The 27,160-nt window shown below is 39.9% G+C and overlaps 1 protein-coding gene across 2 annotated transcripts in view; it reads right to left on the reverse strand.

The window, feature by feature from the left end:
* Window positions 1-19,083, reverse strand: part of ERO1A (endoplasmic reticulum oxidoreductase 1 alpha) — a 57,941-nt gene extending 38,858 nt beyond the window's left edge. For both annotated transcript variants that reach the window (XM_064365873.1, XM_064365872.1), the window contains exons 1-4: window positions 18,927-19,083; window positions 6,472-6,591; window positions 5,311-5,394; window positions 115-153 (exon numbers count right to left, since the gene is read on the reverse strand). In XM_064365873.1, the coding sequence (XP_064221943.1) occupies window positions 115-153; window positions 5,311-5,394; window positions 6,472-6,591; window positions 18,927-19,040 (357 nt within the window). In that variant the 5' untranslated portion in view covers window positions 19,041-19,083. The remainder of the gene's footprint in view (window positions 1-114; window positions 154-5,310; window positions 5,395-6,471; window positions 6,592-18,926) is intronic.
* Window positions 19,084-27,160: the final 8,077 nt, after the last annotated feature.

Genomic DNA, 27,160 nt, shown 5'->3' on the forward strand with positions numbered 1-27,160 from the left:
CTCTCAAGGGGTTTCACCATTGGAAGCCGATAAATGTGACAGTAGGTACAAGGGAAACAGGTTTTTCAAGTTTTCATTAAGATACTAGACACATCAATAGGTTTACATACATACCTTGTAGCTTGCAGATTTAATTCCAACAGGAACTTCATCCTGAAAAATAAAAGACATGTTTTTAGATGGCATTCATTCTATCTTCTTACAACATAGCTTAAATTTCTATTATTTATGAGAAAAATTCATAAAACAAATTATTGAAGTTGGATTTTTTAACAGAATAGTTAGGTGGTATTCATAGAGTTTCTTAAACGTAAATAAAAATTCAAGAACAAATTATTCTATGAATTGCTGGGCATATATTATGTATATTACAGCAAGGACATGTAAAAATAGTCTTTTAGGCATTATTCCTTTTGATGTTCAAATTGTCCCATATTTGGCCACTAGGAGATCCACTGAGTGCTGACTGGATATTAACCTGTGTCCTTTTGATATTACTCCAGTGGTCCTTAGTAGAATTTTTTGTTTTCTGTGATGGCAAGATATTCCACGTTCTTGTCATCAACCATATCTTCAGGAGCCCTAGTTCTTTTCAGAGGAAACTGGTACCAGTTTTTAGTCATACTGGCCACTTACTGAACTACAGGAACTATCTACCTATCCTCAAAGTAATGCTGGAAGTAGTCAATTATGTATCAGAACTCTATAAATTGTAGACACTATTCCAATGCCAGGTATATTCCTGAAATAGATTACGCCTGCCTAAAAGGAAGGACCCACACAGATCATTACTTTACTGTGTCAATGCATATTTGTTTTCTATGGCTGGACACTTAGATGATTTCTAGTTTTTTTACATAATGCCAAATATATGGATTAATTTCAGCAGAACTGACATCTTTGCAATATTCAGTACTGCTTTACAGTCATCTTTGAACATCTGTCCATTTCTGTTATTAGGTGACATTCTAATAGAATTAGTAGGTCAAAGGGTACAGACTTTGAAATTTTTTTGTTAAATTGATCTCCAAAAAGATTTAACCACTAGAGTAGTTTATTAGCCAATGCATATTGGGTACTGCTATTTTTTTCATATTGGCCAATAAATAATGGAGGTAAAAGAACCTTGTTGTGGCCGGGTTCGGTGGATCACACCTGTAATCCCAGCACTTTGGGAGGCCGAGGCGGGTGGATCACAAGGTCAGAATTTCAAGACTAGCCTGACCAAGATGGTGAAACCCTGTCTCTACTAAAAATAAAATGAAAAAACAAAAAAATTAGCTGGGCATTGTGGTGGGCATCTGTAATCCCAGCTACTTGGGAGGCTGAGACAGGAAACTGCTTGAACCCAGGAAGTGGAGGTTGCAGTGAGCCAAGATCACACCACTGCACTCCAGCCTGGGTGACAGAGCAAGACTCTACCTCAAAAAAAAAAAAAAAAAAAAAAACACCTTGACTTGATTAATTGTAAAGTGAAGACATGATGAATGGTCTTTCAGCTTATAAAGGGATTCCATCCTCTATAGGCAGACCATCTGCTTTGTTCAAATTTTCTCTGGAATCAGGGTACAAAATGAGGTATATGGTTTTTAAAGAGCCAAGTATGAGGAAGAGAACTTCAACCTTTATTATTATTATTATTTTTTATCTCCTACTGGGTCACAGAGGATCACCTGAACTGAGTTTATAAATGAGCTAAATAAGGAAATCAAAGTGTTGACAAAAAGGAAACTGGTCTTTGTTTCTTGTTTAATCCAAAAAGGTATCAACAAAACAGCAGCAGACCACCTGAAGTAGTGAGTTTACTCTGTTTAACCTTGTGCGTCTATTAGATTAAGAAAGACCTGTTCACTGTTCTAGATGTGATAATGGCACTGTGGTCATGAAATAATGTCCTTTCCTTTAGATGTATACTGAAGTATATAATAGTGAAATGGTACGATATCAGTAATGTGCAATATAAATGATAGGTATGAAAGCTGATTTAGGCTAAAGCAAGTATTCCAAGGTTCTTGAAATGATCTTTAATCAATCTTTGGTTCCAACACACCACCCTATAAGGAACTATTAGAACTGAGCCCAGGCTTGTCCTAAGAGGAATGTAATTGGTACATGCCCTCACTGTCACCTGAAGTGGGGCTTCTCTCAATCTCCTTTCTCTTCTCTCTCTTCCCCTCTGTTCTCACAGTGTGTATACTTTCAGTCCATCTCTATTTTGGGGCTATCACACTTGTATTGAAATGATTAAATAGCATTTATCTCCCCTACTAAACCACAAGCTCAAGGGCAGAGCTCATCTTGTATGCCTGGCCTTCCCATGATCTTTTAAAGAAAAAGCTTTTCTCCATCATAACACCAGTTCAAGAAAAAAACAAGTATTGCTGCCAGGTGCAGTGGCTTACGCCTGTAATCCCAGCACTTTGGGATGCCAAGGCAGGTGGATCATCTGAGCTCAGGAATTCGAGACCACACTGGGCAACACGGTGAAACTTTGTCTCTACCAAAAGTACACAAAATCAGCTGGGCATGGTGACGTGTGCCTGTAGTCCACATGTAGTCCCAGATATTCAGGAGGCTAAGGTGGGAAAGTTTCTTGAGCCCAGGAGGCAGAGATTGCAGTAAGCCAAGATCATGCCACTGCACTCCAGCCTGGGCAACAAAGCGAGATCCTGTCTCAAAAACAAACAAACAAAACACACACACAAAAAAAACCCAAAGTATTGGCATGAAAGGCATTCTGCCTTTCAGTTCTTCCCAGCTCTGCAGAAGCTAAAATAACTAGATTCTGACTCAATTTTTCAGTGCAAATTGCTAACTTTCACCTGATTCTTTTATAGCACTTCTATACATTCAAATCAAATAATAAATATATCTTTAACATTTCTCAAATGTTAAAACTGGTTGTTTTCTCTAGGATTCACAGTGAAATACATCTCATTCATCTGTCAACTGACAAAATCAATAAACTATTATATTATGAAACAGTATTTTCAGGGTTTCTGCTCCCTCCAATCTTCTTTTCCAAATGGCATCCTTTAGTTCTACACTTCATCAACAATAATCAGAAATAATTGCTATTTCAAAATGAGATCTGACTTTGCAATCACTGTATTTATATTTTCTAATATTAATAAAAAGCCCATTTAATGAACAAGAATAATTAAATGCCTTTATTAAGCATCTACCATATTTTAGCATTTTTACTAATTCATATAAATAGGATGTAAATTTCCACAACTAATTTCTTCTATTACTAAATTATAAATGCAAAACTTAGAATACAAAATGTTTGCATTGTTAATATCACTTTAATGATATGCTCATGCTTTAATAATAGTAACAAAGTGTTTCACAAATTAATCCTTTAATTTTCAATAAGTTGTGTCTGTATGAGGATTAATGTAACAAAAAACATGCTTCTCATTCTCATGGTAAAATGCCCATAAATAGTATTTGATATTGGCCTTAATTCAACATGCTAGGTAAGTCTGTTAAACAATATTTACATATATAAAATTTAAAAAACCCAAAACCACAATAGCACTTCGCACCTATTAGGATGACAATTATTCAAAAAAAAAAAATAGAAAATAACATTATTGTCAAGAATGTGAAGAAACTGGAACTCTTATGCATTGCTAATAGGAATGTAAAATGGTACAGCCACTGTTGAAGACAGTATGGCAGATCCTCAGAAAACACAAACAGAATTAACATAAGATCCAGCAATTCCACTTCTAAGTATATAGCCCAAAAAACTAAAGTAGGGACTCAAACAAATTATTTGTATAACCACGTTCATAGTAGCATTATTCACAATAGCCCAAAAATAGAAATAACCCAAAAGTCCATCAGCAGGTGAATGTTTATACATTCACAAATATATAACAAAATATGGTATAGACATACAGTAGAGTATTATTCAGCCTTAAAAAAACCGAATTGATAAATGCTACAACATGTGTCAGCCTAGAAACACTATGCTAAGTGAAATAAACCATCCAAAAAAGGACAAATACTGCATTATTCCTCTAATATGAAGCACTAGAATAATTAAATATGGAAAGAAAAAAACCCGAATGGTGGCTGCCAGGGCCTGGGAGGAGGGAGAAATTAAGACTTATAAATAGGAAGAGTTTACAGTTTCAGGTTGGGAAGATTAAGTTCTAGACATACATGGTAGTAGTAATGGTTGCATAACAATGTGAACACATTTAATGCCACTGAACTGTATACATAAAAATTGTTCAACTGGTCAATTTTAGGTTATGTATATTTTACCACAATTTTAAAAGTAAAATAAAAAGATATACTTTGTTTGTTTGTTTTTGGAAGACAGAGTTTTGCTCTGTCGGCCAGGCTGGAGTTCAGTGGTATGATCTTGGTTCACTCCAACCTCTGCCTCCCAGGTTCAAGCAATTCTCCTTCCTCAGCCTCCCCAGTAGCTGGGACTACAGGTGCACACCACCACACCCAGCTAACTTTTTTTTTGTATTTTAGTAGAGACAGGGTTTCAGTGTGTTGGCCAGGCTGGTCTCAAACTCCTGAGCCCAGGCAATCCATCCGCCTCGGCCTCTCAAAGTGCTGGGATTACAGGCGTAAGCCACTGCAACTAGCCAAAAAGATGTACTTTTAAAGGGAATAAATGATCATTCAAAAATATTTTTAAAACTCTGTTTTCACATAGAATACTTCAAATTTTAATGGTCCAAAAATACCTAAGTAAAACCAGGTGTTTTGTCCACTCACACCCCAGGAAATGCAAGGCAAAAATACACCCGAAAAAAGCAGGGGGGTATTTTGTTTATGTTTTGATTAATTTCATTTTATTATGCTATATACAAAACTAGTTTCAGAAAAGATGTAAGAGGAAAAACAAATATCAAGCCAAAAGAACTACTATCAATCTACCTAATAAGTCAAAGAATTATACTAACCACAAAATTTTAATCCTATTATTATGAAGGCAGTGTAATTCAAAATAGGTTTTATAAGTTTAGGTTTTTAATGCGTAAATATTGAATGTTATATTTAAACTAAGGACTGCACAATTATTTTAGTTATATTGGCCCTCTTTAAAAAGTTGTAATGGGCCAAGTACAGTGGCTCACACCTGTAATCCCAGCACTCTGGGAGGCTAAAGCAGGTGGATTGCTGGAACCCAGAAGTTTAAGACCAACCTGGGCAACATGGAGAAATCTCATCTGTTTTTTCAAAAAATAAAAAGTTCTTAAAATAAATAAATAACACAAAAAGTTCTAATGGATGAAAAAGGATGTAACAGTTTTTAAATGTATACATGGTTCTTACAGATTGACATGGTTTGACAGCACAGTCCCTTCTTCCACACTGGCTGATGTCATTCCAGAAAGGACACGGCCTCTTCAGGTTTACCTATAAAATGATAATAGAAAAAGGGTTATAAAAATCAGAATCCCAAGATAATAATTGACAGTTACAAATTATGGTGCCATAATTTGGTCATGTTATCAGCTGCAAATATATTATTCTTTCTACCTATCTGTTGCCAGCTTCCAACTATAGTACAAATGTGAGGCTAGTATAAGTACATTGGTAGACCTGGTTAGAAAGACACAGACTGGGCCAGGTGCAGTGGCTTAAGCCTATAATCCTAGCACTTCGGGAGGCCAAGGTGGGTGGATCACCTGAGGTCAGGAATTTGAGACCAGCCTGCCAACATGGAAAAACCCCGTCTCCACTAAAAATACAAAAATTAGCCGAGTATGGTGGCAGGCACCTGTAATCCCAGCTACTCGGGAGGTTGAGGCAAGAGAATTGCCTGAACCCAGGAAACAGAAGTTGCAGCGAGTTGAGATCACACCACTGCACTACAGCCTGGGTGACGAAGCGAGACTCTGTCTGAAAAAAAAAAAAAAAAGACACAGACTGCCACTAAATGACCCTGAACAGATGGCAACTAGGAGCCAAAGTAGCTCAACTCCTATTCTTTTCAAACAAGAAAGAGTTAACAGGTAGAAAATAGACAATTTTAAATTCTGACTGCAACTAAATACTCCAATGATCAGGTTTTCTAAACTCTTCTAGTAAATATCTCAAGATAAAATAGCACAAGTGATTTGTTAAAACAATATAGGTCAAAATAAAGTCATGATTCTACTAAAAAACATTTAATTATTTTAATTAATTGGAGCCAATCTGATGTTTTAGAAAATTATGACCTCACAATCTTGATAAGAATATATAATAATTTCTGTCCTAACTTCAATTTAATCAATGAGGTTCTAACTTTGGAGTGTAAAATTCAGTTATTAAAATTATCCAGTGGATGGTTTCAGAATCACATGGTACACTCTTATGAACTGAATTTTCTTAATAAAGCCTATATCAATTTTAAATAATAACCACAATTTTGAAGCTCAGTAATTCTTAAGAAAATGTAACTATCCGCTTAAACTTTATTCTTATATAAAAAGTTAAAATTAAAAATACCTTGTAATATCTAAAGTAGTCGCTTTCAAGAAGTTTTTGTAGTCTTGGGAAAAGCCTGTAGTTATTAAATCTATCAATGGTTTCAACATCACAGGTACAATCATCCAAGTAACCACTAACCTGTTACAAAGAAAATGAAAGATTAAATGGAAACGCCCTAGATGCAACAGGATTCTTTTTCCTCACATGATTGTTATGAAACAGCCCCTACTCAACCAATCCTTATCCTCCCTCCTCCCACATAATTTCTTGAGATGGGGTATGACAATAATCTAGTAATACTGCTGCTCTTGCTATATACCAAGAGGAATACAGTGAATACTTCTGTAGGGTATGCAGAGCTCATGACACGTGTGTTCACATGCAAGCACACGCACACACACACACACACACACAGACACACACACACACACACACACACACACACACACACACACACAGAGTGGTTCCCTGGCAATCATTTATTTTGTAACTCTGCCCTCCAGGCCAAAGTTGACCTGACTAAGGGTAGGCATCTAACTCAAACCCAGTCATGATCGCCTCTCCGGGAAACAACAATTGAGACTAACAAGAAAAGATGTCCCTGTGGCTAGACCAGTAAACGAATACTCCATAATGTGAACTGAGGAGCACATGAGCCAGTTGGCAGAGAGTAAAGGTGTTTTTTTTTTTGTTTGTTTGTTTTTTTTTGAGACGGAGTCTCGCTCTTGTTACCCAGTCTGGAGTGCAATGGCGCGATCTCGGCTCACCGCAACCTCCGCCTCCTGGGTTCAAGCAATTCTCCTGCCTCAGTCTCCTGAGTAGCTGGGATTACAGGCATGCGCCACCATGCCCAACTAATTTTTTGTATTTTTAGTAGAGACGAGGTTTCACCATGTTGACCAGGATAGTCTCGATCTCTTGACCTCGTGATCCACCCTCCTCAGCCTCCCAAAGTGCTGGGATTACAGGCGTGAGCCACCGCGCCCGGCCCGAGAGTAAAGGTTTTAAAAGATACACAAAGCTTGATTGTCCTTGGAATTCTCGGGTTGGGGGCAAGGGTAGAAAAAGATACACAAAGAAGCAGAGGTAGGAGATCGAGAGACAGTATATGCTACTTGGAGGCCTGAGGCGTTTCCAGCTCCCACTTTCACTGTCTTTCCTGAAGCACAGCTGCATTCCCATCCTTAGTTTTTAGTAAGGATCTAATAACCCTCAAATGCTGGGCTATAACAATTTCCTAAAGGTTTGGAATGGTGCTTAGAAATTACTTATCATTACTAACACTGAAACAGCAAACTGACCTCAAAGTCAATCCTGATCTTCACATTTTTAAAGCTAATGTCTTAATGATATTTACTAAATCAAGCTATTAAATACACATATCCTAGGACACAAGGGTAATGATGATAAAATTATCAGTTATGAAACTAGATTGTTTTTTCTTTTTTTCACCAGTGTTCCTTGCCAAACTAAACTAAAATTCTTAGATGTTTATTTGGGCTAGAAGACACCTAACAGAATTAATTAAAGATTGCTTTAAGAAACAAATATATCATGATTCCAAAAACAAACAAAACAACCTAGAAAAAAATTTTTAAATATAGCATGCTGCAGAAAAGAGATCTTTATTTTAGTCTAGATAATTGCATTTTAAACTACTTTAGATTATATTTTAGGAAGATCTATTGCCTAGAAATAAATAATTTTAAAATCTACTAATATGGAAGCAAATAAGTAATATTCTATTGAAATACTGAATTAAGATTCAGTATTTTAGAATACCATAAAATCCTAAACTTTCTTTTAATTTGAGAATACAGCAAAACAGTAATGGAAATTTTTCACCTAAAAGAAATAAGAATACATTGGATGATAACAGCAATATTCAAGAGAAACTTTTTTTACTGCTTTTCCTACTCTTATTTGTTTTGGACTAATTCAGTTTCTAGAAATCTGATCTACACATTTTGTCATGTAATAACTATTTTCATTTCATATGCAAATTTGTTCTTTTTCCTACTAAAAATTCTCTGAATACACAAGAATCTCAGAGTCCTAATTTTGGATACCAACAACACAAAGTACTTCTAACCTAAAAGATTTGATTTTTCAAACTTTATTTTGAACCTTAAGAGCAGAACTTCTAGGGACAAAAAATAGCTGTTTCTCCCCTTTGATACAAATTATTATGTAAAGAATGACAGATACAGAGACTGCAAAGGCCAAAGGGATATCTGCAAAGTAGAGACAATAAGTTACAAAAAAAAACACATGAAAAACTTGAGAGCAAGTTTCAAGCCATCCATTTTTCCCCCGGAGAAATTCATTTTTAAGGTAAAAATATATCCTCAAGACTTAGCTCAGTATTACCTTTTTCAGGAAGCTGTCCTTCTGCTACTCTTACCACCGGCTGGGTTATCTGCCTCTCCCAGCTGCTCCCAGGACACTTCACACACTATTATCTAAGTATTACCATACCTCACAGCAGTAAATTTATCTATTTTGCTCCTGCTCACTAGGATATAAAATCCTTGAGAGAAAAATTATATACTTCCAGAAAGCACACTAATTACTGATGCTCAATAATTATTTGTGGCCTGTAATCCCAGCACTCTGGAGGCCAAGGCAGGAGGATCACTTGAGGTTAGGAGTTGGAGACCAGCCTTACCAACATAGTGAAACCCCATTTCTACCAGAAATACAAAAATTAGCCGGGCATGGTGGCCTGCGCCTGTAGTCTCAGCTACTGGGGCGGCTGAAGCAGGAGAATCACTTGAACCCAAAAGGCAAAGGTTGCAGTGAGCCGAGATTGCACCACCGCACTGCACTCCAACCTCCACGACAAAGTAAGATCCTGCCACTAAAAAATTATTATTGTTATTATTTGTGGAAAAGGTAGGTGAATGAATGAATGTTGTCTATTATCACTCATCACTGAAGACCAGCACCACACTGTCTCATTAAACATATCTAGCACCATGTCACCTATGGTGTGCTCAGTGCCCCAGAGTACACAAGCACAGGAGGCAGAAACACACAGCAAGTAAAGCAAGCAGCAAAGGTAAACGACCTTTTGCATACAACATTCTTCCTATCTCTATCCTAATTACAAAGGAAGCTCTAAGAAGCCCCAAACCAGAAAGTAATGCAAAAATCCTCTGGAGCAGAGGTGGCATACAGCCAAGAGACCTCAAAGGGAAAGAAGGCAGGATAAATGGTAGATTTTAAAATGTTTTGCCCCTTCCTGAAATATGGAGTTAGGAGGTATTCTCAACCACAGGTAGCAGGGCAGGAGATTCAATGGATGAAGACAGCTCAGTAAAGGAAAGACAGGAAGATTCTCGGAAATCCATGCCATCTAACAGCTCAGATAAGCCTGCCAACCTGATCCCTGGGAGGGAATCTGGTGAAGATGGTGGCAGGACCAGTTCTAGAAATTAGAGAACAAAGCATGTTACTAGAATAGAGTCTCAGCCAGGCACAGTGGCTCATGCCTGTAATCCCAGTGCTCTGGGAGGCCAAAGTGGGCAGATTTCTTGAGTCCAGGTTTCAGACCAGCCTGAACAACATGGCAAAACCCTGTCTCTACTAAAAATACAAAAAAAATTAGCCAGGCATGGTGGCATACACCTGCAGTCCCAGCTGCTTAGGAGGCTGAGGTGGGAGGATGGCTTGAGCCTGGGAAGCCAAGGCTGAGGTGAGCCGAGATTGTACCACTGCACTCCAGCCTGGGCAATGGGAATGAGATCCTGTCTCAAAAAAAAAAGATTGAGCCTCAGGAAAGGGCTAATGTGAAATACAGTTAATAGACACAGAACAGGATCCTGGAAACAAAGCAAAATCCTATTACCTCAATTAAGACCAAAGATAGGTACCAACCTGTAACAAGGAGGACTGGACGCTGTTTGAGAATGTGCTAAGGCTGCATAAATAAAAACTACATGGAACAATTAGGTAAGGGAGAAAGTCACTACTACGCTATATCCCAAAGTGAAATAGAACTCTGACCTACCATAGGAATCTGAATTTTTTTAAATGTTTATGTTTTTTAAAGGTTAGTATCCTAACGTTTGAGGCTCACTGCTCTAATGCTCTAAGCTTTTGGTAGAGGGCCAATCTAACGCAGCAATAAGAAGGCCCTATTTGAGGGATGGTAAATAGGAGGACCAAGGTAGGCCTGACACATAACATGGACCACTCTAAAATTTTAGCCTTTTGGTGGCTCACACCTGTAATCCCAGCACTTTGAGAGGCAAAGGCAGGAGGATTGCTTGAGCCCAGGAGTTCAAGACTAGCCTGGGCAACACAGTGAGGCCCCGTCTCTACAAAAAAAAATAATGTAATTATCAAGGCATTGTGGTGCATGTCTGTAGTTCCAGCCAATTAGGAGGCTAAGGTGGGAGAACTGCTTGAGCCAGGGAGGTCGAGGCTGCAGGGAGCCATAAACATGCCAATGTACTCCAGCCTGGATGGCAGAGTAAAACACTGCCAAAAAAAAAAAAAAAAAAATCCTAGTCTTTTAAGAGGTAGAGAGCCTTGGAAGGCTTTCTGTTACAACCTCCCAAGCCAAACAGCAAGTCCCTCCATTCACATCCCTCAAGAAATAGGTAGTATGTAACAAGTTAGCATGTATGTTCGTTCTAACATCAGGCCTCCTTAGGTTTGAATCCCATCTTTGCCAGTCATTAGTTTTTCACTTTACCTCGGTTATTTAACCTCCCTAGGCCTTGGTTTCTCATCTTAAGAGAAAATAGTAATAGTTTTCATCTCAAAGATTTGATACCAAGGTAAATAGTACAAAGTAAATTGTCAGTACATGTTAATCATTATTATTACCCTACTTCTGCTTAAATGCTTCCAATGAAAGGGAAGCATTTATTATTCCCCAAAGCAGCACATGGCATTTTCATAATGAATAAGAAAAATACAGCCAAATATGCAGCTAACATTTCCCAAAAATTTGACAAATGTAGCCCCAATGGAACAAAGAACTAAATAACCAACAGTTAGCTGTGGAGCGAGCCTCAATCACTTTCTGTGATGACTCTTTGATTTGACCAAACGCAAAAGGCAGGATAAAAGAAAATTACCTTGTACTGCTTGTTCACTATTCTCATGTTAGAAGTATCCTTTAATTTGCAATGAAAGACAAAAAAAAAAAAAAACACACTTTCTAAAGTTTTTTTGTGTAGCCATATATTCTAGTCTTATCATACATTATCATTTTTCCACTCAAAGCACTATAAGAGTATATTCCTCGGCCAGGTGCAGTGGCTGAGGCCTACACAGGCGGATTACAAGGTCAAGAGATGGAGACCATCCTGGCTAACACAGTGAAACCCCATCTCTACTAAAAATACAAAAAATTAGCAGGGTGTGGTGGCATGCGCCTATAGTCCCAGCTACTTGGGAGGCTAGGCAGGAGAACTGCTTGAACCTGGGAGTCGAAGGTTGCAATGAGTGAGATCATGCCACTGCACTCCCAGACTGGGCGACAGAGCGAGACTCTATCTCCAAAAAAAAAAAAAATTAATTCCTCATATACTTTTTTTTTTTTTGAGATGGAGTTTCACTCTTGTTTCCCAGGTTGGAGTGCAATGGTGCGATCTCGGCTCACTACCACCTCTTTTTTTATGAAATACCTTTTAAACATGCTCAAAGTGTGAATTAGGAAAGATGAAGAAATAAAAGGTATCCAAATAAAAAATAAAGAAGCGGCCAGGCGAGGTGGCTCCCGCCTATAATCCCAGCACTTTGGGAGGCCAAGGTGGGCAGATCACCTGAGGTCGGGAGCTTGAGACCAGCCTGACCAACATGGAGAAACCCTGTCTCTACTAAAAATATAAAAATTAGCTGGGCGTGATGGCATATACCTGTAATCTCAGCTACTCAGGAGGCTGAGGCAGGAGAATCACTTGAACCCAGGAGGCAGAGGTTTCGGTTAACCGGGATCATGCCATTGCACTCCAGCCTGGGCAACAAGAGCGAACTCCATCTCAAAAAATAAATAAATAAATATAAATATAAATAGAAGTAAAATTGTCTGTTTGCAGATGATATGATCTTATATATAGAAAATCCTAAAGACTCCACCAGAAAACCATTAAACTAATAAATTTAGTAAAATTGTAAGATACAAAAGCAGCATACAAAAATCAATTGTGTTTCTATACACTAGAATGAACTATCCGAAACTGAACTATCCAAAAAAACTAAGAAAGTTATATTTACAACAGAATCAAAAAGAATAAAATACTTAGGAATACATTTAACAAGGAGAGGAAAGGTTAGAGTGCTGAAAACTAAAGAGCAATGATAAAAAACTGAAGATTACACAAATAAATGGAAAGATAGCCCATGTTCCTAAATCAGAAGAATTAATATTGTTAAAATGTCCATACTACCCAAAGTGTTCTACAGATTCAATGCAATTTCTATCAAAACTCCAATGGCATTTTTCACAAAAATAGAAAAAAAAATTATAAAATTTGTATGGAACTGCAAAAGATCCCAAGTAGCTAAAGCAATTTTGCAAGAAGAACAAATGTGGAAGCAGCATACTTTGTAATTTTAAATTGTATCACAAAGCTACAGTATCACAACAGTGTTGTATCAGCAGAGAAACACATACATAGATCAATGGAAAACAATAGGTAGCCCAGAAATAAACCCACACATATCTGGCCAACTAATCTTTGACAAAGACACCAAGACCATGCAATGGGAAAAGACAGTCTCATCAATAAATGGTGGTGGGAAAACTAGATATCCATGTGCAAAAAAAATGAAATTGGATCTTTATCTTACAACATACACAAAAACCAACTCAAAGCTGATTAAAGACTTAAATATAAGACCTGAAACAGCAGGACTTTTAGAAGAAAACATAGGAGAAAAGCTCCATGACATTAGTCTTGGCAATGATTTATGTGACACCAAAAACACCAGCAACAAAAGCAAAAATAAGTAAGTGGGACTACATGCAACTAAAATGTTTCTGTGCAACAAAGAAACAAGCAACAAAATGAAAAGACAACCTACAGAATGGGAGAAAATATTTGCAGACCATCTGTCTGACAAGATGTTAATATCCAAAATATAAAAGGCACTCATACAACTCAACAACAACAACAAAAAATAACCCAATTAAAAAATGGGCAAGAGCCAGGCATGGTGGCTTATGTCTATAATCCCAGCACCTTGGGAGGCCAAGGCACACAGATCACCTGAGGTCAGGAATTTGAAACAGCCTGACCAAGAGGGCAAGGTGGTGGGCGCCTGTAGTCCCAGCTACTTGGGAGGCTGAGGCAGAAGAATCGCTTGAACCCAGGAGGCAAAGGTTTTAGTGAGCAGAGATCACGCCACTGCACTCCAATCTGGAGTGAGACTCCATATCAAAAAAAAAAAAAAAAGGTCAAGGACCTTATATATCAAAACATTATGTGGTATACACCTTAAATATATGCAATTTTTATGTGTCAATTATACCTCAATAAAGGTGGAGGGAGATACATAAATAAATCTATGTGCTCAAAGTGTGCTTTATTTGGCAAAGAACTTTAGGTGTATTTAATTTTATTGGGTTTTATGACTATAAAAAGGAGCATGAAAAGTACTCATCTGTTGACAGCAGCACACTGGGACAAGTCTGTCAATAGAAGCACAGAAATACCAAAGATTCCACACCAGGTGGTAGGCACCATTCTAAGGACATAGAACGCTACAGGTCATTTTGGCTTTAAAGTCTTAGCCTTGCTAAAACTTTTAAATTATTGTCAAATGACTGGCAACCATCAGGAAAATATTTCTTACACATAGTTTATTCAAAAAGCCTGGAATGCAGTGCACACTGAGAGTCAGTGGACACCTCTCCAGTAAAACTTGTTTCAAAGATCCCTCTGACTAAGTTTTAATCCTGGGCTTCTTTCCACCCACCACTCAGCATATTAGCAAGTGTTTCTCCCATGGCCCAGCCACTGGTGCTAACACCTAAAACCATCGTTTCAACTGACCTAACAAGACACTTGACAGGTTAAATCTGCTAAATGCACTCCAAACTAAAAAAGATCCATTTTTGGAGTATTTATTTTGGACTCTTAGCTACTCTCCCCTTTCATTAGCCTGACAGAGATTTACCGCACTCAAATAAGCTATCCTGAGTGTTACTAGCACTAGACATATTAAGATTGATAAAACATTGTAAGCAAGTAAGAGTTCACCAAATTATTTCTAATTAATTTAAATGAAAAAGATGTCCATAGTGCCTCCATATCTGGGCTTCAATATTTATTCTGAGGTTATTTCTTTAAAATACATCCTGGTATGCCATTAATTGGGATTAAAGTTCTGTTACATTCATTCTCTCTAATGGTATATAATGGGGCAATAATTGTCAGAAAGAAATAAGAAACTGTGAAAGGTCTTTATTTGCTTCAAGCCCATACCTATTACTACAAAAACTATTTTGATTCAAGGAAAGGGTAGGTCCTGATTTTGGAGATGTTTATGTGAACTATACGTGTGTTAAAACTTCATAGACAGGGCACGGTGGCTCACACCCGTAATCCCAGCACTTTGGGAGGCTGAGGCGGGTGGATCACCTGAGGTCAGGAGTTCAAGATGAGCCTGGCTAACGTGATGAAGCCCTGTTTCTACTAAAAAAAAAAAATAAGCCGGGCATAGTGGCGTGCACCTGTAATCCCAGCTACTCGAGAGGCTGAGGCAGGAGAATCCCTTGAACCTGGGAGGCAGAGGTTGCAGTGAGCCAAGATCACGCCATTGCACTCCAGCTTAGGCAGCAGAACGAAACTCCATCTCAAAAAAAAAAAAAAACTTCATAGACATTTTGGAATACAGGGAAAAAAAAATTCACAAATTTATTCACCCAAAAGTGGAGGAAAGCCAATATCCTGTGAAAAAAAATTAAAAATAAAAAATTTTTAAAGTATATGTAAGGACTGCATATACAACCTTACATGATCCATATATATAACCTCATATAAGGTTGTATACACAATTCTTACATGAGGTTACATATACAGATTTACAAGTCTAAGGCGATTAATCACTCCTTTTGAGCAACTAACACTTAAGCACTATTATTAAAGGAACTTAAAACATAGAGCGAAAATGGTTTTAGTAGGATCTGATGTCAACTAACAGGCATATGTAGCAACTGACCGAATTCAAAGACTCAGTTGGAGCTATCAACCAATTTGAAAGATCAGTTCCGGAAAACATGCAAATGGCTTGCTAAGCAGAATAATTTTTAAAATATATTCCTGGTAGCATAGTGCTTGCATCTTATAATTTCCCTAGGACTTGTTGAGCACCAATTATTTACCAGGCTCATGACTTGGAAGTGTCAGACCTTTTTTTAAAATTCATTTTTTGATCTCCCAAAAATTGTTAACAGTAGGTTTCAACATACAATTATTGAATTTAATCAGATTTCTTGTAGAGCTCTATACATTTTAAATCAATGACTTTCTAAGGTCACTGCTCTGGCTCAAATCAGAGCTGACATTCTGTGAACTGAACCCTACTATAAGCCAGGCACCCTGCAACGGGGGATGATGGGTGGGGATGTGGTAACCGAAGGCAGATGTGGTAAGGACAGCCAACAGGAAGAAAAGATAAAACTATTAACAAAACAACAGAACTGTGCAGCTCACCGGATATTGTAAAGAGAACTAGAGAAGACTTTAACTTGTATTTCCAAACATTACGTGAAAATTTAGTTTTTGACTTAGTTCCTAGCAGTATTTCCTGACGCATTTTTTAAGTGCTTAGGATCTGTGCCTCCCATGAATTCCCAATGAACATTATTCACTAAACTGTAAGCTCTTCAAGGCAGGGATAATGCCATAGTTATTTCTGTATCGCAAACACTGGTCAATGTGCAGAGTGGTTACGTCTGTTGAATGAATGATTTGCACCATTCATCTCCCCTTTTCTTTCTCCATTTTTTTTTCTTTTACTTCTCACGCTGTTTCTCTGTGTATATCTGTCTATAAGCTTGCCTCTATTTTTCTCTGCCGCCTCTCCTCCCTTCTCCCCTCATCCTCATCCCTTCCATTACTGGCCATATTGTTTCAATTATTGAACTGGAATTGATAGTCTCTGTTCTTAGTTTAAGTAGACCATTTTTTGATCTATTTTTTTTTATTTTTGCTTAGGCTCCCTCAAATCATGAGATAAGTAGACCATTCTAAATTTCTGTTAAAACTGGTTTTTTAACTATATGATCCTCAATTTACTTTATTATTATTATTATTTTGAGGCAGACTCTCGCTCTGTCAACCCACGCTAGAGCGCAGTGGCGCAATCATGGCTCACTGCAGCCTCAATCACTAGGTAGTGGGCTGGGAAAGGCAGACCCACTCTGAATCTGGGTGGGTACAATCTAATCAGTTGCCAGCGTGGCTAGAATATAAGCAGGCAGAAAAATGTGAGACTGGCCTAGCCTCCCAGCCTACATCTTTCTCCCATGCTGGATGCTTCCTGCCCTCAAATACCAGACTCCAAGTTCTTCAGTTTAAGAACTCAGACTGGCCCTCCTTGCTCCTCAGCCTGCAGATAGCCCATTATGGGACCTTGTGATGGTGTAAATTAATAGTTAATAAACTCCCCTTTATATGTATATATTCCTTTAGTTCTGTACCTCTAGAGAACTCGGACTAATACAGACAGGGTCACCAGGCTAGTCTCGAACTCCTGGGCTCAAGCCACCCTCCCACCTCAGCCTCCCAAGTAGCTGAGATCACAAGCGCACACCATCACACCCAGATGGTTCACTATGTTGCCAATGCTGGTCTTGAACTCCTGGACTCAAGAGATACTCTGACCTCGGCCTCCCAAAGTGCTGGGATTACAGGCTGGAGCTACCACGGCCCCCCAATTTACTATTTTTCAAGGTTGACTCTGAAAAGGAACATAGATATCTACCCCTGTTCTAAGAGAAAAAGAAAGGGGCTTAACAAAATTTATGTTAAGGAAGCATTTGAATCTGAGGATACTGTGAAAGAGGAAAAAAGTTTAATCACCAGTTAAAAGAAAAAGAAAATAAATATAAAGAATTTAAAGTTCTCCAATTTTAAGCTGAACTCCAAAAAGGTTATTAAGGAAAAAAAAAGGAAAAGTTGAAGAGTTCAACATGTACTTTTTTATTCCACTATCCAAATCTCCAGAATGTAATTGAAAATGTTACATTGGACATCTTCTTTCTGTACCGAATATTTTATTTTAAGGTCATTTACTTCTATGTTATATTTTAAATGTTTAATCTCTATGTTACATTGTATCAGAAGAAAAAAATGACCCTTTTTCCTTTTAGGTAATTGTGTGTCGTTTGCAATCATTGAGGGTAAAGAACTTTTCAATGTCCTATTTGTGAAGCAGCAATTTTCTTTCAACTTCCCTTAGTTTCCTAGATAACACTCACCTCAACTCCCAAATCACTCAGCAAAACAACAAAATCCAAGAATGTAAAGCAGTGAAAGAAAACCCTTTCATATTTAAACGCATCTTTCCTTTGACATGGTATCTTGCTCCTAAACACATAAAATGTTATTTCTGATAATAAATTAATAGCAAAATCCACTTAGGAATAACATGGATGCCTACCCCTTAATTTTGTATAAAAAGTAATTTTTATCAACAGAGTCAATCAAAAGGTGGCTTTGACAAGAGTAATCACATTGAAATACCAGATACTGAGGATAATGGAAATCGGTAAGTTGCTCTGAATTTTTTGCTCAAGGAACCACATCTCTTACAGAAAGAAAAGATCATAATCCGCCTGTAATCAAACTTGTGCCTTGAAGAATAAGGACCATCCTCCCAATTCATACCAGCTTAATGGGTGTCAGGATCAGAGAATCTCATTGCGTTCGAAAAAAAGAGCACACAGGGCCAGAAACCTGAGGGCAACTGCAGTCCCAAAGACATCAGGTAGTTGGGTTTATACAGAAAAACCACACGCAGCCATTCTTCCGCCTAACATCGAGATCTGAGAGCAGCCCACAAACGTCTTAGCCAAAAAGGCTGGTGAAATGCACGCAGCACAGGCACTCGGTACACAAGTTCCTGGTCAAGTTTGAAGTTAGAAAGATCTAGGTTCTGTGAAACTAGCAAATACTGGCTGTGCGCTGTGTATACACTGTGCACACTCTCCCCGGACAGAGATCAACCAAGATGCATAAATCCACTCAACCGCGTGCACCCACACCCCTCTCCTGGTCCCAGGCACCGGAGGGCGCGCCGACGTCCAGGCTGTCGCGGGGGCCCGGTCCACGCCAAGCCAGGCGAGCTGAAGACTCAGTCCCCGCCACCAGGCAGCAGCACCGGAGTCTTATTCTCGGCGGGAAGAGACGCAAAGACGCATCCCCAGCCGCTCACCTGTCTGGGCGTGCGGGACACAGCGTGCCGCGGAGGGCGCCGGGACCCGCAGCACCAAAGCGCCCATTGCTCACCTGGCAGAAGCACCTCTGTGCCGCGGTCTCCGGGGGCTGTTGCTCGCCGTGGCCAGAGCCGAGCAGCCACACGGCGCCCAGGAGGCCAATCAGGAATCCCCAGCCGCGGCCCATAGCCGCTCTGGCAGCCGCTAGTCGCTTCAAGTCTGGGAGTCCGCACGCTCGGTCGCAGGCCGTGCGCCCTCAGATGAAGCCCGCGCGGGCCGGCCCCGGGGACGCCCCACCTCCGCGCCGCCTCCCAGGCCCGCCTCGGCCCTCCCGCCTCTCAGCGGTCGCCACCTCGCGACCCAGCCTGCGGACGTGCCGCGGCGCCCGCGCTGGCCGCCCGGGGCCTCGGACCGGTTCCTTCCCGGCGCGTGAGGCTGACGCACCGACTCGCTTCCCAGCTCGGCCCCGCCCGGCCTGCCGCGCCCGCCCCCGGCCTCCTGACGCCCCCCGCCTGGAGATGCGATCCGCGCGCACAACCCCAGACCCCGCGCGGGAGTCGAGGGTCCTTCCAGTTCCCAGAGCGAGAGCGAAAGCCGGAGGGGCCTATGTTTTCCTGCGGGGCCCCGCCCCATCCCGCTCACTCCCGGCCAATCCTTCCGTATCTCAATGCGAGGAAATCAAATCGTACGAATTACGTGTCCACCGTGTTCCTGGAGGAGTCTTAAAGCTGAAAGGGATATTAGAGAGCATCTAGACCTGGGCGGCAAATGTCATTTACATTTTTAGTAGCCACATCAAAATAGTAAAAATAACAGGTACATTTTATTTTTTATTTTTAAAATATTTTTATTTAACCCCGAATGTGCAAAATACTATTTCAAAATATAATCAATATTCAAGTTATTCGTAAGATATTTGACTTTTTTGTCTTTGAAATCCAGTGTGTATTTGACACGAACGAGACCCGTTTCATAGTCAAACGTGGCTGCTAGTCCCCACCGTACTGGACAGCGGGGGTGGAAGCCACCCTCTCTAATAGGAGCAAACAGGACCAGTTCAGAAGTGAGATGACATGAGCAAGGATTTGGAGCTGGGTAGTGATAGAGCCAGGTCCTCTAATCCCGAGTCCTGGTCTTTTAACATTCAGCCTTGGGACTCGTCTATCCGCTTTTTATTTTTTCTTTTTTTCCAGACAGGGTCTCCCGGGGTCACCCAGGCTGGCCTGCAATGATGCGATCACGGTTTACTGCAGCCTCGAACTCCAGAGCTCAAGTGATCCTCCCACCTCAGCCTCCCGAGTAGCAGGAACTACAGAGGTGAGCCACCAAGCCAGGCTAATTTTTTTATTTTTAGTAGAAACAAGGTTTCACCATGTTGCCCAGACTGGTCTCAAACTCCTCAAGAGCAATTCTCCTGCCTCAGCCTCCCAAAGAGCTGGGATTACTTTTTTTTTTTTTTTTTTTTGGTGAGACAGAGTCGCGCCGGCTGGAGTGCAGTGGCATGATCTCGGCTTACTGCGACCTCTGCCTCCCAGATTCAAGCGATTCTCTTGCCTCAGCTTCCCGACTAGCTGGTATTACAGGTGCCTGCCACCACACACCCGACTAATTTTTTGTATTTTTAGTAGAGAAAGGGTTTTGCCATGTTGGCCAGGCTGGTCTGAAATTCCTGACCTCAAGTGATCCGCCAGCCTCAGCCTCCCAAAGTGCTGGGATTATGGGTGTGAGCCACTGCGCCCAGCCTAAGAAGACAGTTTCAAGGTGAAACTGGAAGCTTTCTGACATCTTGCATGCACATTAAAAGTTGAAATAGTTGAAATGACTTAAACTGATGTATTTTGCTGCAAACCCTAGACTTCTGCCTATCACCCCCAAGTAGACTGAGGTGTAGTAAAAAGTCAATAACCCATCTAAGATCCTGATGGACCTGAGAAGCTCTAATTCTAGTATCTACAACATGCCACATGTGCTTATTAATACAATCCCCCTTCTAACCTGAAAGCTCTTCTTCATATGCCTATATACAGGTCCCACTTACCCTTTTAGGGCCAGACCTAGTTTGTGTTCTCTCTGCTATAAGCGGTCTTCCTGGTTTGCTCCTAACCCAGTTCCAGTTTCTCAATGATTTCAATTCAATAAACTTACTCTGTGGCAAACTGAGCTTAACAATTAGGGTACAAAGATGCATAAGGTCCAGTTCCTACACTTGGAGAGACATCCATAGAACTTAGCATGTAATCTTTTTTAAAAAAATTTACTTGGCAAATAATAATTGTGTATATTTATAGGATACAATGGGATGTTCTGATCTATGTATACATTGTAGACAGATTAAATCAAGCTTATTAACAGATACATTGCCTCACCCACTTTTCATTTTTCAATGATGAGCACATTAAAAATTATTCTTTTAGCAATTTTGCAATTATTATTAACTATTTTTAGTTTTTTGAGGAACATCCATACTATTTTCTAGTATGGAAAAAAAGTATTTTTAGTTTTAAAAAACTAAAAATAGGCCGGTGTGGTGGCTCACACCTGTGGTCACCATGCAGTGCATTAGATCACTAAAACTTATTCCTGCAGTCTAACTGAAACTTTGCACCCTTTGATCAACATCTCCCCTTTCCCCATCCTCCCTGCCCACCAGCATCTGGTAACTACCTTTCTACTCTGTTTCTATGAGATAAACTTTTTTAGATTCCACATGTAAGTGAGATTATGTGGTAATTGACTTCCTGTGCCTGGCATATTTCACTTGGTGTAATAGCCTCTAGATTAATCCATATTGTCACAAATTACAGAATTTCCTTCTTTATGGATGTATAGTATTCCACTGTGTGTGTGTGTGTGTGTGTGTGTGTGTGTGTGTGTGCGCGCATATATACACAAGATTTTCTTTATCCATTCATCTGTTTATGAACATTTTTGTTCCTATATCTTGACTATTGTGAATAATGCAGAAATGAACATGGGATTATAAGAAACAAATCAATATTATGAAAATAATCTGATTTGAAAAGCAGCAAAGGATCTGAACAGACATTTTTCAAAAGAAGACATAAAATGGCCAACAGGTATATGAAAAAATGCTTAATATCTCTAATCATCAGGGAAATGCAAATTAAAGACACAATGAGATGTCACCTTATACCTGTTGGAATGGCTATTGTCAAAAAGATTAATGATAACAGGAGCTGGAAAGGATGTAGAAAAATGGAAACCCTTATACACTGTTGGTCAGAATGTAAATTAGTACAGCCATTTTGGAAAATAGTATGGATGTTCCTCAAAAAACTAAAAATAGGTCGGGTGTGGTGGCTCACGCCTGTAATCCCAGCACTTTAGGAAGCTAAGGCGGGTGAATTGCTTGAGGTCAAGACCAGCCTGACCAACATGGTGAAACTCTGTCTATACTAAAAGTAAAAAAATTAGCCAGGCATGGTGGTGCGCACCTGTAGTACCAGCTACTGGGGAGGCTGAGGCAGGAGAATAGCTTGAATCCAGGAGGCAGAGGTTGCTGTGAGCTGAGATCGTGCCATTGCACTCCAGCCAGGGCGACAAAGTGAGACTCTGTCTCAAATAAATAAAAACAAATAAAATCAATATGTCAAAGAAATATCTGCACTCCCATATTCATTTCAGCATTGATATTTTCTACTTCATATTTCTATCACTGAATTGTAACATCTTTAAACTTCTTGAGCAGGGATTGTGTTTCAAATGTCCCCGAGACTCCCAGAGATCCTTAACAAGGATCTTGTCTTTGTACATGTCTGTGGAATAAATGAAAATCTTTCATTGGCGTCAGTACTAATAAATGAAGATTAGGCCATCAAAAATGGGAAACACAATAAGAAGAAGGGGAAATGAGTAAAGCCTATGATTTTAAAAGGAAGCAATCTGAATATGAATCAGCTTCACATTTTACCCTAATGCAATGGCCTGTAACCTACGGGAGCTTAAAAATGTCAGTGTTCCTGGCCAGGCATAGTGGCTCATGCCTGTAATTCCAGCACTTTGGGAGGCTGAGGTGGGTGGATCACAAGGTCAAGAGTTCAAGACCAGCCTGGCCAACATGGTGAAACCCCATCTCTACTAAAAGTACAAAACTTAGCTGCACATGGTGGTGCGTGCCTATAATCCCAGCTACTCCAGAGGCTGAGGCAGAAGAATTGCTTGAACCGGGACCCAGGAGGCGGAGGTTGCAGTGAGCTGAGATCACGCCACTGCACTCGAGCCTGGGCTACAGAGCAAGACTCTGTCTCAAAAAAAAAAAAAAGTCAGTGTTTCCATAATAGAAATTATTTTCCATAAAACTCAAACTCTTGCTCAGAATAAATTTCTAGCAAACTTAGAAACAGTATCCACATTTTTTTTACTTTATTCTCTAGATAATTATATTTTTTCTTAGACTAAGTAAATACAGTTTTATATGTGTGATGTGAATATCACTGAAGTGTCCCTGAGAATCCTTCAGACTAGTCCTTTGCATGAGTTTCCTTCTCCAAATAGACCTGTTCAGACAATCATCTCACCTGTGTTAGGGCCCATGAAATCACTGATTAGTCATTCAATAACTATTTAAAGAGCACCCCACAGGGTACATAGATCACCTTTGATTTCTGAAAGCCCAGCCTCCCATTCATTACAACTTTGCTAAACAACATTACATGTTTTAGCGATGAACAAGGTCACAAACTTGTTTTTCTAATACTAGTGATTATAACAATAACATGACTTAGATTTAATGCAGACTGCATTTCTTGATGGAATTCTGATTACTGTGTAAATAGCAGCTACTATTTTTTTAAAAATCACCAAAGCAGGAAATGGCTTGAGTCCAATTTCTCAAAATGGTGTACGGGGATTTCTGTGGGAAGTTTCTCAGTACCTAAACAATTTCTGTCATTCTGAATTGTCGGTACCTAAACAATTCCTGTCATTGAATTGACTGGAATTAAATAAAGGAAATAGTTTGGTAAAAGAAGAAATGCTAAGTAGAAACCTAAAGGTTTGGTGCTGATATTTTTATTAGAATCATTGATGTCATTAATAACTGAATATGGTTGTACACGTGGTACATTACTAGACATTTCTCTCAAGGTGCTTAGAATCATCTGAAGTAGGAAGACATGCCACATAACTTCTGTCTTCACCTTCTTTACCTCAAATTCCTGAAAGCAAGCTGTATATAGTCACTGACTTGATTCCTCATCCACTCCTCAACTTCCCATCCCCATTTTAACCCATGGTGCAGTCTGCTTTCCAGCTCTACCTTCCTGAAACTCCTCTTTATATGGCCTTCCTATTGCCAAACCCAGTGACCAACTTTCACGAAATCTCTGCTGCATTCTGACAAAGCCGATTCCTCTCCAATTCGATTTCCTGATTCTCCTTCTGTTTCTCATAGTATTTAACTGTCTCCTTCCTGGACTTTTCCCTGGCCCGCCTCTAAGATGTGAGTGTTCCCCAGGATTCCATTCTCTGTTCAGTGTTTATCTATACTCTCCCCTGAAGAAATTCAACCAGTTTCATGATATTTGTTATTATTATTTTTGTTCTTTTTTCTGAGATGGAGTTTTGCACTTGTTGCCCAGGCTGGAGTGCAATGGCGCAATCTCAGCTCACTGCATCCTCTGCCTCCCGGGTTCAAGCGATTCTCCTATCTCAGCCTCCCGAGTAGCTGGGATTACAGGCATATGCCACCATGCCCGGCTAATTTTGTATTTTTAGTAGAGATGGGGTCTCTCTCTGTTTGTCAGGCTGCTCTTGAACTCCCGACCTCAGGTGATCTGCCTGCCTTGGCCTCCCAAAGTGCTGGAATTACAGGCATGAGCCATGGTGCCCCACCAGTTTCAAGATTTTAAGTAACTCCCCCATGCTGATGATTCCTACCTCTAAATGTCCAGTTCTCATCTCTCCCTTAAGCTTCAAAATCCAGCCATCTCTTTATTGGGGCATAGTGGCTCATGCCTGTAATCCCAGCACTTTTGGAGGCCAAAATGGGCAGATCACTTAAGGTCAGGAGTTTGAGACCAGCCAAGACCAACATGGCAAACCCCATCTCTACCAAAAAATACAAATATTAGCCAGGCACGGTGGTGCACGCCTGTAGTCCTAGCTACTTGGGAGGTTGAGGCAGGAGAATCGCTTGAACCCAGGAGGCAGAGGTTGCACTGAGCCAAGATCACACCACTGTACTCCAGCCTGGGCAACAGAGTGAGACTCTGTCTCAAAAAAAAATAAGAAAAAAATCCATCCTCTTTTGGATACATCCATGTGGTTTTCTCAGAAATGTTTGGTCATACCACCATCTATATCTAGGCACCTAGAAAGCAAGAAGACATTCTCAATTTCTGTTTCACCTCCATATTCTATTGATAACACCAAGTCCTAACAGGCTGTCCTCTACATATATCTTCAACTTATTTCCTCCTCTCCATCTTTATGACCACAGATATTTCCAGCTCTTACTGTCTCTCACCTGATTTATTGCCCCATTCCCTTAACTGATCACCTAACATCTAGCCTTGTACCCTTCAAAAAACATCCTCCACACTAGCCTGGTTGCTCAAAAATGTAAATCTGACCCAGTTATACCTCTTTTTAAAATCTTCACTGCTCCCAAATGTCTGAGGAATTAAGTTCAAGATTCTTCGCATGACATGCAAGGTCCCCCATGATCTGGCCTCAAGTACTTCTCCAGCTTCATTTCCAATACATCTCTGCCTTTTAACAATTCTCCATCTGTGCCTCCTTGCTTCCAGCATCCACCATCTTTGCTCACCTGAAATGAGTTTTCATTCCTGAAAGGTTTCCTCCCTGTCCCTACCTATTCCCCTCACTTCAGCTGGCTCATTGCTTTAAGATTCAGTTCAGTCCTGGCTACCTCCATGAAGTCTTCTTTAACCCTTTCTCTGTGATTGGTTTAAGTTACTCCCTCCTCTTTGGTTCTATATGGTCATATAATGATGCTTACCATATGGAATCAAATCTATCTGTTTTCCACATTCAACAGATGACTAGAGAACTTGCTTTGGTATTCTCAGGTTCCCCAGCACTTAGCACTGTATATGTGTTTGAGAAGATGACTTCTGAATGAATTCATGAATGTATAAATAAATTAACTAACAAACCTGAAAGTATAACAACAATCTCAGATGTCACAGGGCAATGTGTGATTAAGATTCAAACAAATGCTGTAAGCTTAAAGGCTAAGTGATCGGTTTGGGCAGAAGTAATTTTGGATGAGAGATGGCACACAATAGAATTGGAATTAACAAGAAAAAATTCACAAAAGGTGTGGATTTGGGGAGACTGATGACAAAGTAGGAGTTCACCTACCAGTTAATTCACTAGAAAAATAAAATAAAATAAACATTTAAAATTCATTTAGAAAACATTTCAAGATCAGGATTATCTCGTTAAAAAACAAGCATGGCTATAAACTCAGGAACTCTTGACTCTGCATAGTTCCAGGGAGAGGGGAGAGAAAGAGAGTTCCAAACTGAAAAAGAGGTGGACTAACAAAACCTTCTCATACTGAATGTGAAAACTTGGCCCCACCTTCAGACCACCTATAATGCTCAGCTCCAAAACTGCAGATCATATACATACCTGCTTTCCACCCATCCCATCCCTCCCAATTCCTTCTTCTCCTATTCTAGAAGGGAGAAGAACATTCTTCCAGGAACAAACAATGGCATCAAAAGCAACCAAATACCTGGACCTTCCCACTCACATTCGCAGAATCCCATTGCCTTTTTAGTGCCTCACTCACTCTACTATCAGGAAACCAAGCCTCATCCGGTTGTTGAGGAAAACCTCCAATATGAAATAGGTCAAAACAAACTTGAAGAGCAAAGAAAGAAGAAAGAAAAAAAGCTATAACCAATATCCTCAAAGACAAAAGAACAGGATTTTGGGCCATGGCTCATGCCAAGGCCAAGATGAGAGGATCCCTTGAGCCCAGGAGTCTGAGACCAGCCTGAGCAACATAGCAAGAGTGTCTCTCTTTGAAAAATAAAAAATTAGCCAGGCATGGTGATGCATGCCTGTAGTCCCAGCTACTGGGGAGGCTCAGGCAGGAGGATTGCTTGAGCCCAGGAGTTTGGGGCTGCAGTGAGCTGTGATCACACCACTGCAGTCCAGCCTGGGCAACAGAGCAAGAACCTGTCTCTAAAATAAAAGAAAAAAACCAGAATTCTATAAAATGGAACAAACAGAGAACAAGAAAGACCTCTTAGTAACTAAACATGTAACCAAAATAAAACGTTTCGTTGCAAACATTAGAAGACACATTGA

Source organism: Aotus nancymaae, unplaced genomic scaffold, assembly GCF_030222135.1.
Source record: "Aotus nancymaae isolate 86718 unplaced genomic scaffold, 86718_ANA_hifiasm-v0.15.2.pri h1tg000062l, whole genome shotgun sequence".
Lineage (NCBI taxonomy): Eukaryota > Metazoa > Chordata > Mammalia > Primates > Aotidae > Aotus > Aotus nancymaae.